General features: G+C 52.8%; 1 protein-coding gene across 3 annotated transcripts in view; it reads left to right on the top strand.

The window, feature by feature from the left end:
* Window positions 1-11,851, top strand: part of MAD1L1 (mitotic arrest deficient 1 like 1) — a 245,331-nt gene that overhangs the window by 444 nt on the left and 233,036 nt on the right. The window contains exons 1-3 of one of the 3 annotated variants that reach the window (XM_027527257.1): window positions 30-391; window positions 1,599-1,888; window positions 9,752-9,914. In XM_027527257.1, the coding sequence (XP_027383058.1) occupies window positions 1,749-1,888; window positions 9,752-9,914 (303 nt within the window). In that variant the 5' untranslated portion in view covers window positions 30-391; window positions 1,599-1,748. Of the gene's footprint in view, window positions 1-29; window positions 392-1,598; window positions 1,889-6,132; window positions 7,173-9,751; window positions 9,915-11,851 lie in introns of those variants that run through there. The other 2 variants (XM_027527258.1, XM_027527259.1) reach the window with 2 other exon arrangements.

Here is an 11,851-nt window from a genome sequence, read left to right as displayed (position 1 = left end):
TGGACCCTGGCCGTGGGCGGGGGCTGGCGGTCAGCCGCCCACAGCAGGCGGACGCGGGGTGTGCGGCTCCACTCTCCACCCCTGCGCTGACCGCTGCAGTTAACTCGGCGCCCAGGACACTGTGCCCGCTTTCTAGGCTCCTTACGCCTTTTCACGGCAGCAGTTCCAAAGTGTTGTCTCCGGATCCTCGTCAACATGTTTTCATGCTGCGGGAACTTTGCCTGGGAGCCATGGGGCTAATAATAGTTTTTTGTTTTCTTTTTGTCAGAAGAATGTAGATACTTTGTAGGGTTGTTCTGAGAGTTAAAGAGATAACCCATGGCACTCAATAAACTCAAAAGCCCCACTTTCCAAAGAGGCTTGAAAATTGCCCTTCTCAGTTACACACAAGGTAAGTTCAATTTTATCAAGAAATGTGACAGGTTGGTCAGACCCTGTGCTGCCTGCCAGAGCGGTGGAGGTAAGGCAAAGGACCTGTCCTTGTGTGTTTTTAATCTCTTAAATAAAGCCCAATGAAAATTTGTATCCTGTGAGAAAGAATGTTCCTTTCATGAAACTTATCCGTATTTTCAACCAGTATTGGGAAAACTTTGGTTGGCACAAAGTGACTATCATTACCCTTTGAGATTGTCTTCTGAAGATAACTTCAGGAGAGAAAAGCATCTTTTGACCACAGAGGAGAGGCCTGCTGGGTTAGTTTGCTTGGGCTCCTGTAACCAAGCACCCCAGGGTGGGCGGCCGAGAGAGCAGAGATTTACTGGCTCAGTGTCTGCAATCTGGAAAACGGAAATCAAGCTGTCAGCAGGATTGGTCTCTGAAGCCTCTCTCCTTGACTTACAGACGCCGTGTTCTCCCTGTGTCTTCCTGTGGTCTTTGTCCTGTGTGTGTGTGCGTCTTGATTGCTTCTTATAAAGACACCAGTATTGGATTGGAGAAGGCAGTGGCACCCCACTCCAGTCCTCTCGCCTGGAAAATCCCATGGACGGAGGAGCCTGGTGGGCTGCAGTCCATGGGGTCGCTAGGAGTCGGACATGACTGAGCAACTTCACTTTCCCTTTTCACTTTCATGCATTGGAGAAGGAAATGGCAACCCACTCCAGTGTTCTTGCCTGGAGAATCCCAGGGACGGGGGAGCCTGGGGGCTGCCGTCTCTGGGGTCGCACAGAGTCGGACACGACTGAAGCGACTCAGCAGCAGCAGTATTGGATAGAGCCCACCCATTTACCATTTAAGCTAGGGGTTAAAGAACCTGCCTGCCAGTGCAGGAGACATAAGAAATTCGAGTTCAATCCCTGGGTCGGGAAGATGCCCTGGAGAAGGAAATGGCAACCCACTCCAGTATTCCTGCCTGGAAAATTCCATGGACAGAGGAGACTGGCGGGCTACAGTCCACGGGGTCTCAAAGAGTTGGATGTGACTGAGCGCACATGCAGACTCGGGGGATGTGGTTCAGCCTTAACACCTTTTCCGGCTGCAGCCTTGTCAAGCTGCCTCTCCCACTTGGGCCATAGTGACCCATCTCTAAAAATGTGCGGGTTGAACCTGGGGCCCCACTGGCCTATGTGATGCCAACCTGCTTGCTCCTTTTTCCTCACCAGGTCCTTGAAACTGGTGTGGGCTTCCCTTCAGCGTCAAAGGTTCCACACCACTGGGAGTTGCTACAAGAGCCGGACTGGCGCTGAGCACCTGTGGCTGACGCGGCACTTGAGGGACCCGTTTGTGAAAGCTGCGAAGGTGGAAAGTTACCGATGTCGAAGCGCATTCAAGCTCCTGGAAATGAACGAGAGGCACCAGATCCTACGGCCTGGCCTCCGGGTGTTAGACTGTGGGGCCGCCCCTGGCGCGTGGAGCCAGGTGGCCGTGCAGAGAGTCAACGCTGCAGGCACAGGTGGGGCCTCCCGACCACTGTGGTCTAGACGCAGGCCAGCCGCCCTTCAGGGCACACAGAGCAGTGCAGGCGCTCTGTGAAAGCACGCGATTCTGCGTGCTTGTTTAGTAGGAGTGATGCAAACCCAACACAGACATTTTCAAAATGAAGAGGGAGGTGGGAAGGGGGAGTGAAGGTGAAAGTCGCCTGCGACCACACCACAGAAGCGCCTAGGCCGACACGGCCTGTGTCCTGGGCCTGTGCTGCTGATGCGTGGCCTCAGCAATGAGCTCAGACGGCCGTCTGTAAGTCAGGTTTCTTTCCTCAGCAAAGAAATCGCTCTGTGATTTCCTCCCTTGACATCCTCCCTTGGCAGGACAGCTGAATCAACCTGGGGTTTCCTGGAGTTGCTCCTGGGGCTGCCCAGGGAGCCCTGGTGGCTCTGGACGCTCCACTTTGGCCCAACTCAAGGGACTTAGTGCTTATCTCTTATGTGTCTGGGGATTTTAACTAAGATCATGGATATAAAAAAGTTGCCTCTGACTAATAGATCAACCGACTACCCATACAAGGTAGAAAATGACGCCATCCATTTAAACAGCTGCATACTATCCCAGATAATGGTTATACTGTTGGTATTTAGCCAATTTCCTCATCATGGGCATCAAGATTGCCTTTGAGTTTTGTAGGTGAGCAGTGCTAAGGTAACAATCCGGTAAGGATTGTTACTTGCATTTCCTACTGTAACTTCTGAGGGTACCACCTGCTCTGGCAGGTCACAGAGATCTCTCCCATACACCTTAGAATGGTGTGTGTGCCCATCTTCCTGATGAGAAAATTGAGATCTACAGGAGTTTTAGTGACCTGCTGAACCAGGCATGCCACTCCCTGGGTTTTGTCATCAGTCTCTTTAATCTGGGTAGGATGCCTCAAGGGGGTTTAGAATAGTTTAAAAACATGTCTTACAAGCTCAGTAAATGTTTATCCTTCAAGTGAATGAATCTGTGTCAAAAACTTCAGTTCATTTTCCCGCCACTGAGTCTATCCACAGACTTCCTAACGACTGATTTTAGAGGTTCTTTAATGGCACCCCACTCCAGTACTCTTGCCTGGAAAATCCCATGGACGGAGGAGCCTGGTAGGCTGCAGTCCATGGGGTCGCTAGGAGTTGGACACGACTGAGCGACTTCACTTTCCCTTTTCACTTTCATGCATTGGAGAAGGAAATGGCAAACCCACTCCAGTGTTCTTGCCTAGAGAATCCCAGGGACAGGGGAGCCTGGTGGGCTGCTGTCTGTGGGGTCACACAGAGTCGGACACGACTGAAGCGACTTAGCAGCAGCAGCAGCAGCAGCAGTCCCCCTAATTGCTCTTCAGGAGAAGCAGGAAAACAGCTAAGTTTTTAACCTGTAGGAAGAGGTGGGAGAAGCAGAGACTGTACATAAAATGGCTTGGGTTCTTTTACTCCCAAAAGAAGTTGCAAAAATGCAACCAAAGCCATTTGCTTTTAGAAGGCACTTCCCGGGGCCACAGTACATGGGACGTTAAAGGAATGAGCACCAGTGCGCAAAGTGGGAGGAAAGCTGTCCCACTCTTCAGGGCTGAAAGCAGAGAGTTTCTGCCTTTGAAAAACGAGGCACCCTGCAGAATAGCTGGACTTCTCATCTTCAGATAAAGATCAAATACCTGCCCCTCACCTGCAGAGCAGCCTTTTTACTAAGCAGAGCGAGCTCTGAGTCTGTGACTGTTCCTTCGTGGATCCACCCTGGTGTGTAGGGAGTGGTGCTGGGAGGGGCTGCGGGAGGTGGAGGCCAGGGCAGCAGCCTTGCAGGCAGGAAATCCCCTTTCAGGTGAAGTGAAACTGACATCTTTTTGTTTCACAGCTGGTATCACTCAGACATGGGCAGGTATCACTTTTTTACCTTATTTAGCAGCTGTCCACTTGCCCTGTTTCTTGGCTTGTTTCTAATAGTTTCTACGTTGAAAGAAACTGGATTAAACTGCAGAATGGATTTGTTGATTTAATCCAGAGGCACTTTATATAATGTGTTCTCTGTTTTAGTTTATCAAAGACTCCTCAGAGATAAGAACCCTTTTAACAGTGAGCAAGGCTCGGGGAGTGAAATGGAGTCAGAGGTGGAGCGTCAAGGCCAGGGTGTGGCCCCAGGTCTGCCTGTCCCTCCCAGCCTCAGTTTCCTCAGATGTAGAGGGAAGACCACCACTCCCCGCCCGCCACATGTTTTTCTAGGAGGAAAACTCTGTGTCCCCATTTTTGCACATTAGTTCTTTTTTCGGTCCTGACTTTTACATATATATATACTTTTTTTTTTTCTTTTGTCTGTGCTGTGCGGGATTTTATTCCCCAACTAGGGATCGAATCTGTGCCCCCTGCATTTGAAGCACGCACTTAACCACTGGACCGCTAGAAAAGTCCCCTTTATCTGTTTTATTATTTTGTTACATTTACTTTGTGGGATGATTTGGGGTGTCAGTGAGTAAGTACCCTCACCATTTCTTCCTTAGACCCCAGTGCTCCTGTTGGCTTTGTGCTTGGGGTAGATCTTCTTCACATATTCCCCCTGGAAGGAGCAACGTTTCTATGCCCTGCTGATGTGACTGACCCTAGAACCTTCCGGAAAATCCAAGAGCTGCTTCCTGGTGGGAGAGCAGATGTGATCCTGAGTGACATGGCACCCAACGCCACCGGGATCCGCAGCCTCGACCATGACAGGCTCATTAGCTTGTGCTTGTCCCTTCTGGACATGGTTCCAGATGTCCTGCACCCTAGGGGGACATTCCTTTGTAAAACCTGGGCTGGAAGTCAGAGCCAGCGGTTACAGAAGAGACTGACTCAGGAATTCCAGAACACAAGGACTGTAAAGCCCGAGGCCAGCAGGAAAGAATCATCAGAGGTGTACCTCCTGGCCACACAGTACCGAGGGAAGCCAGGAGGTCTGTGAAGGACTGAGCGCGTGTTCTGCTGTTTCTGGCTCTTCATTGCAGATGTAGCTTGAGCTCTGTCCTGAAGTGTGGCCAGGGAGATATGAGCTGGATCTAGGATGCAGCAGGCAGGACAGATGGGGCACCTTTTTTTAAGACAAAACTATATTCATTGTTGACGATATATGACTATTTATGATTAAAAAAAATGATCGCTATAATATGATTTGTGAAGAGGAGTTACCATGAGAAAGAGACAAAGATAAAAGGATGAAAAGACTGGGATGCATAAAAACACTGAGGCAGAGAAACACACAGACACCTCTATGGAATTTTCTCACCATGGTTAGTATGTTACAGAGGAACTGGCTTCCACCGTCCCCGCAAAACGACCCCAGGTTTCCAGGTGTTATTTTGTGTATACAGTGTAATGTAGAAAAATCTGAACCTTCAGTCTGGGGATTTGTTTCCATCTCTGTGGTGAATGATCCGGAAATACTTCAAGCAGTGAGAGCTCCTTAGGGAAGACATTTGGTATGAATTATGGAAGGGGGGCAGACAGTGTGAAACTAGAAATGTTTCTATAACACGCCAGGCTCCAGAGACTTAAAGGTAATAACCAAAGCAAGCAGACACATGGTGTGTTTATTTCCTTTTACTCTCTTCCAGGAACTCAAGGTTATAAAACAGCATAGGGTGTAATATTTTCTGGAATTTCCATACTTTAAAAAAAAATTGATTTCTTTGAAACCATTTTCTGGAGGAGTGGTCATCCCTTACGAGTGTATTGACTGTAATGATAATTAAATCTTGCCTATTGAAAACAAACACACAACCTAAAAACCTGGGAGATATTTTTATTTGGCAGATAAAACTGGGGACTTAAGCCTGGGACATAGTATCTCAGGTAACTCTGAGGGACTGCCCTGAAGAGGTAGAGGAAGAGCTGGAGTATATAGGAATTTTCGGAACAAAACCAGGTACTTGGAACATCAAAAGATTTATGGTTAATAAACAAAAGACTAGATGTCTCCAAGAATTCAGTGCTTTCCTATGTGTGGAAAGATGCAGGAGTCTTAGGCTCACTGAAATTGTTCCTTTGATGCGACCTCAGCTACCTGGGCCCAGTGTCCTGTGCTTTCTCACCCTGAGTCTCCTCAGGGTTCACTGTCAGGGTTGGAGGTGGGGTGGCGGCAGCTGCAGAGTCTGATGATTTCGTGGCTGGCATTACATTTGGGGGCTTCCCTGGTGGTTCAGTCAGTAAAGAATCTGCCTGCCATGCAGGAGACCCATGTTCAGTCCCTGGGTTGGGAAGATTGCCTGGAGAAGGGGATGGCTACTCACTCCAATGTTCTTGCCTGGAGAATCCCATGGACAGAGGAACATGGCCCACTACAGCCGTGGGGTCAGAGTGAGACGACTGAGCAACTGACCTGTTTTCACCCTGAGCTCATCCTCATGAGTGGCTGATGGCTGCAGCATTCTTTATTTACTGATAGGGCAGGCAGCATTTTTAGTTCACACATCCCAAGGATGGCTGGGGGAAGAACTGGGGTCTAAGGGTAGTCCAGATCCCCAAAGTAGTCTGCGGGCCGGCCTTATAAAATTTTTTTTATCTTATTTTCACTGCCCCGTGTCCTACCTCCACCACCACATTCTTTGCCTCTGCATCCTTTTTCCTCTGGCGACACAAATTCATGGTTTACTCTCTGGAAGTTCGGTGCAGACCCTCCGGCGCTTCGCCGGGTTTGTGGAGGAGGAAGAAGGGACTTGAGAGACCCGTTAGTAGACGCAGGCTGCAGAGATTGCAGGAAGGGCCTGCTGGTTGTGGGCTGACCGCGCCCCGCCCTTGCTCCCTGGAGAACGGGACCCAGACGACGGCTCCGCACCCCAACAGCTCTCAGGGCGCTAGGAGGATAGCTTAGTCGCATAGTATTTCCTGTTTTTCTTTTTTTTAGAGAAAAGTAAAAACGCATTCATTAATTCAAGCAAACACCGTAGTGGCAAAAGCTGCGGACTAGTCAGGACTGCAAGGAAGTTTGGCCCCAGGAGGCCACCGTTGGGCGGTGCTGTTCCACGGAAAACAGTGCGAGACAGCCGTCCAGTGGAAGCTTGGCCTGCGGCGGACAGGGGCACCAAGGGAGTCCCGCGGGCCGGCCTTTGGCTCTGAGCGTTCTCCGAGCCGCGGCATCCCGGGCGTGGGACGGAGACGCAGCCCCTGTCAGTTCGCCGACCCGCAGTTTCATGGCCAGTCCCGCCCAGATCTCGCGAGAGCGCGAGCGCACGTCTCGCGATACGCGGGCTCGGTAATAGAGGGAGATCTGAGCCGCGGCGGCGACGGCTGCGAGCGGGCTAAGGCGCTGAGGTGATCGGCCAGGGTCCCGGGCGGGGGCCTGGCTGAGCCGGGGGCGGGTACCCAGCAGAGCCGGCGGGAGTCGGGCAGGGAAGAGGCTGGGGCCGCCCGCCGGGCCTCCTCCGGGGGCTGTGAGCCGGCGCCCCTCGGCGTGCCCGCTTCCTTCTCTGAGACCCGGGCCGCCGGGCTTTTACCGGCGCACCCGCTGTGTCCGCCCGGGCCGCCTCTGCGCTCCGTGCTCTGTCCTGTGAGCCTGGGCGTCCAGTGCGGGGCCCCCAAAGACTCCCTCTCCGAGAGGAGCTGGAAACGGCCGGGGCGGAGGCGGCCTCGGAGGAGAGGGGCTTCAGCGAGCCCCCCCGCCCCCCGGCCCGAGACGGCGCGGTGCAGACAGAAGGGCTCTTCCTCGGTTCCTCGCAGGTTGACCGCACTGTCGCCCGCGCCTCTGCACCTGAGCGGCCAGCGTGGGGTGCCACTACTTCATTTCCCACCTGGGGAGCCCGGTGGGAAGATGGGAAGCGCCTTGCCCAGAGTCGCACTCCTGGCAGGCAGTGGGGCGGGCACTTGGATTTCCTCTCTCGTGTCAGTTGGGAGAAAGCAGGTGGAGGAGCGGTGAACGCAGCAGACCAGCGAAAGTGCCCCGGGGCGCTGTGAAGTGGTGCTGCGGGTGCTGAGGATCCTTGTAATGTCTGTGGGTTCCCTCAGGACGTGGAGGGCACTAGAGAGTCAGAGTGCTCTGCACTCCAGCTCAGGGTTCCATCCAGAGCAGCTGACATCCAGTGGTGAGGCTCCTGGATACAGAGGATGGCATTTGAGCTGCCACCTTCTCCCTTGCCTTATGGAGCGGCTTAGTTCCAGGCAGGTGAAAATGCGTGTGTTCTTTTCATTCTTGCGTATAAGGTGCATCAGCTCTTACAGGGGATGCTGTCTTGAGAAGAGGGTGTATTGGCTAAATTTCCCATCACGGGACGAAAAGTATTAGTTCAGTTCAATCGCTCAGTCGTGTCTGACTCTTTGCAACCCATGGACTGCAGCACGCCAGGCCTCGCTGTCCATCACCAACTCAGGGAAAGTGTTATGGCCCCGGTCAAACAGAGTGATTTGCCTTCTGGAGCAGAGTGCTGCCGCCTGGCTCCACGTGGGCCCTGTCTCTCTGCCAGGCTCACAGCACTCGAGTGCTTTTCCCTGGTCTCTCTGCCAGTTCATTTTCCATTTGTCTGAAGGAGAGGTAGAGAGAACAGCTGTGTTGTGCAAGAGTGGAAAGGACAGCCTCCAGAAAACAAGGGCTCTGCGTGCACAAGACCAGTTGTTTAGTTTCTAAGTCACGTCTGACTCTGCGACTCCATGGACTAGAGCCCACCAGGCTCCTCTGTCCATGGGATTTCCCATGCAAGAATACTGGAGTGGGTTGCTATTCCCTCCACCAGGGGATCTTCCTCACCCAGGGGTCAAATTCGGGTCTGCTGCAATGGCAGGTGGGTTCTTTATCTCTGAGCCACCAGGGAATCCCAGTGCACAAGGTCAAGGTTCTTGTTAAATGGGAACTTCAGAATCAAACCAAGATTCTTCACTTTTTTGGAGGTGGGGAGCAGCTTGAGGGCAGGTGTTTTCCATCTGATACTTAGGGGTCATCAGTGAGAGCTGGCTGCTTGCCTCAGAGGAACACGGTATGCACCTGGAGGAATCCACCCCTTTTGGCTGTTCAGTGTGCTGGGACACTTCCCCCCTTTCTGACTGGTAGGCTGCCTGGTGCAAGGCTGGGATTAGCACCCCTGTGGGGATGCAGGTTCTTCCCTGCTGCTTGTCCTCGGCCTTCAACCTTGGCCTGTGGAGCATGGTCGACCTTAGAGCCAGACAGACCCACGTTCCCATCTCAGTTCTGTAACTGGAAGCCTCACCCCTAAGATAATATTCAAGAAGACCTGATTCATCTGCCCATTCTGAGGATTGCGATGCCGTATGTGAACTTAAAGCAGAGTGACAGTTTAACTCTGTGGCAGTAGCTGTGCCATCTGCGTTTGGAGCCTTCTCTTGGGCCCTGTAATCCTCCCAGCCTTGAGAAGCGGGACCCTCAGTTTTCAGATGAGGAGATGGGCCCCAGAGGCCTTGGTGCTTACGAAATGTCAGGCGCCTTCCTCCGTGGTACCTGGCTGAAAGTGGCAGAGATGTCGTCGTTGACCTGTGATTAGCACTGCGTGGTTGTCATCCTCACTGTCGCTGCTGGGCGCTCTGTTTCCGATTCCTGGAAGCCAGGCCTTTTGTGGGTGCGTGTGTGGGCAGTGTGCCACCTGACTGCTGAACACCTCATCTCGGGAGCCATCTGTCTGTCCTGCTGGTCTGCAGGTCAGCACTTTGATGGTCAGCAGCCTGGTGGCATATTGTCTTTTTATGCCTCCACTTCCTCTCTGAGAAACTGGAGGTACAGGCTCTCAGTTAACTCCGAAGAATGTGGTTACAGATGCTGGAATATTTTAAGGGTTCTGAGAGAGCAGTAGCGGAGTGGGGCTGCCCAGAGGTTCTCTCTGACTGGGCAGTTGGCAGCGGCAATGGCGCATCAGAAGGCTCCCTGTGACCCTTCCCTTGTTTTCTTCCAGAAGGGAAGCAATCATGGAAGACCTGGGGGAGAACACAACCGTCCTGTCCACCCTGAGGTCTTTGAACAACTTCATTTCTCAGCGAGTGGAGGGAGGATCTGGACTGGATGTTTCCACCTCTGCTCAAGGTTCTCTGCAGACGCAGTACCAGCAGAGCATGCAGGTGAGCGGCGTGTGTTGGGGTGGGGGCCTTCAGGTGCAGACGCCTGCCCTTAGGCGCGACTGGATCAGGTTCCAGATGGCTCAGATGAGCGATATGTGTTGGGGTAGGGGCCTCTATGGACAGACACCTGTCCTTAGGTAGGACTGGACCAGGTTCTGTGTAGTTGAGGCAGGTCAGCATTTTCTCCGCTTGGAGGCCGGCTGGCCATCTTTCGCATCTCCAACATGGATATTCATAGTTTTGGAGGAGAGCTAGAAGTCATGGTCTGGCCCTGAGATGTCCTGACTCAAAAGCCTGAGATAACAGCAGCACAGAGTGGGCCTGGTGTTTAGTATTGCACTCACACTGTGAGCTCAGAGACACTAGAGCTATGATTGGAAAGCCAGCTCATTTAATTGAGGAATAAAAGCCTAAACTGTCTGGGACTGTGGCCACTGGAATGGTGCAGCCAGCTGCTGGCTTCCTTGATGGCGTGACACATAGGAGGGCTGTGTTCTCAGGATAGGTTCTTGGTCAGCTGGGCAGGAAGGGCAGGGCAGTGAGGGAAGCCTGGGCAGGAGATGGTCTCAGGCTAGGGAGGCCATTTGCACAGCTTGCCTTCGGTCTGCCACAGTGTGCCTTCGGTCACACTTTTCGCTTTGGTTATCGTCTCATCTCACTTTATTTCAAGTGCTCGGCAGCGCTCACTGCACATGGCTGTAAAGGCTCGGGTCTCCTGAAGGACTTGAAGTTCTGGTGTGCCGTGGGGTCAGTGCTCATTGGGGCAGGGGTCGTGGGGTCCACACCGGGAGGGAGTGTGGTGTCGAGCCTTGGCCTGGCCCCTGCCCCTCCGTAGGGGCTGCATCAGGCGACCCCTGGCTGCTTTGCTTGAGTCCCTTCTCCGGTCCACGTTGGCCGTGCTGCTGCCGCCTCTCTGCCGGTGACCTGCCCTGGGGCCCTGTGTCAGATGAGCCAGGAGTTTCTGTTGCTCTGGGAGCCCTGATGAGCCCATGTCTGGTGTGACACAACAGGCTTGTGTGTGTATGCGTTCACTGGCTGGACAGTTGAATCACTTACTCTGTGTGTGTTGGTGAGCTAAGTTGCTCACTGCCCCTTTTTGGCATGGACTGTTCTTTATTCTGAAATTAGGTCATTTATATTTGTTTTTGGTGTTAAAACACCTTTTTTGAAATAGTGGTGGAAATAGATTGTAGTTTTTTTTTTTCCCTTGGTCTTTGCTCACTGGCAGGATATGAAGTTGGCAACTGTGGTTTAAAACAGTGTTATAACTTTGTTGATGCAGCTCTCTGGGAACTTTTGGCCTGTTGGAACTAGAGTCTGGGATTTCCAAGGTCCCAGTTCCCGCTCAGCTCTGACCTGAACGGCTTCCCCAGGTGGGAGGTCAGTAAACGAGAACTGTAGCCAGCTTGAGCTGATTACAGCCATGGGGCACAGGACCTGCCTGGGAGCCCTGACCCCAGACGTGTCCTGTCTCAGGAGTCTGTCAGCGGTCCCTCTCTTCCTGCCCACCTGGCAGGTGAGGGGAACAGAGCAGCTGCAGGTCCGGGAGTCTGGAAAGGGAGCAGGGTCCCGTCTGCCAGTCCCTGCCCGGCCTCATTGTAGAGTCCTGCTTCTGTGCTGTGTGTCACTGTCGGCTTAAACGCGAAAATAGGACTCTCCTTCAAATACTTTTCCTGTCACCGCTCCAGGAGGGTCTGGCCAGCGGATCTGTGTCTCTGGGACCCCTGTGTGGCACCTTCACACCTGGGGCCAGGGTCCCGCCATCCTCTGAAGAAGCTGGGCCTTAGCGTCAGACTCAGAGTGAGACAAGAAGACTGAGTTTCATGGAGGGTTGCGTAGGGAACTCCCAAATGTCAGCAGGTGGGAACTGAAATGAGAGACTACATCACAGGGGAAAGAAAGGGTGGCTTTAGCTCCCGAAGGACGCTGGGGAAGGT

This window comes from Bos indicus x Bos taurus, chromosome 25, assembly GCF_003369695.1.
Source record: "Bos indicus x Bos taurus breed Angus x Brahman F1 hybrid chromosome 25, Bos_hybrid_MaternalHap_v2.0, whole genome shotgun sequence".
Lineage (NCBI taxonomy): Eukaryota > Metazoa > Chordata > Mammalia > Artiodactyla > Bovidae > Bos > Bos indicus x Bos taurus.
This window is presented reverse-complemented; position numbering and strand designations above follow the sequence as displayed.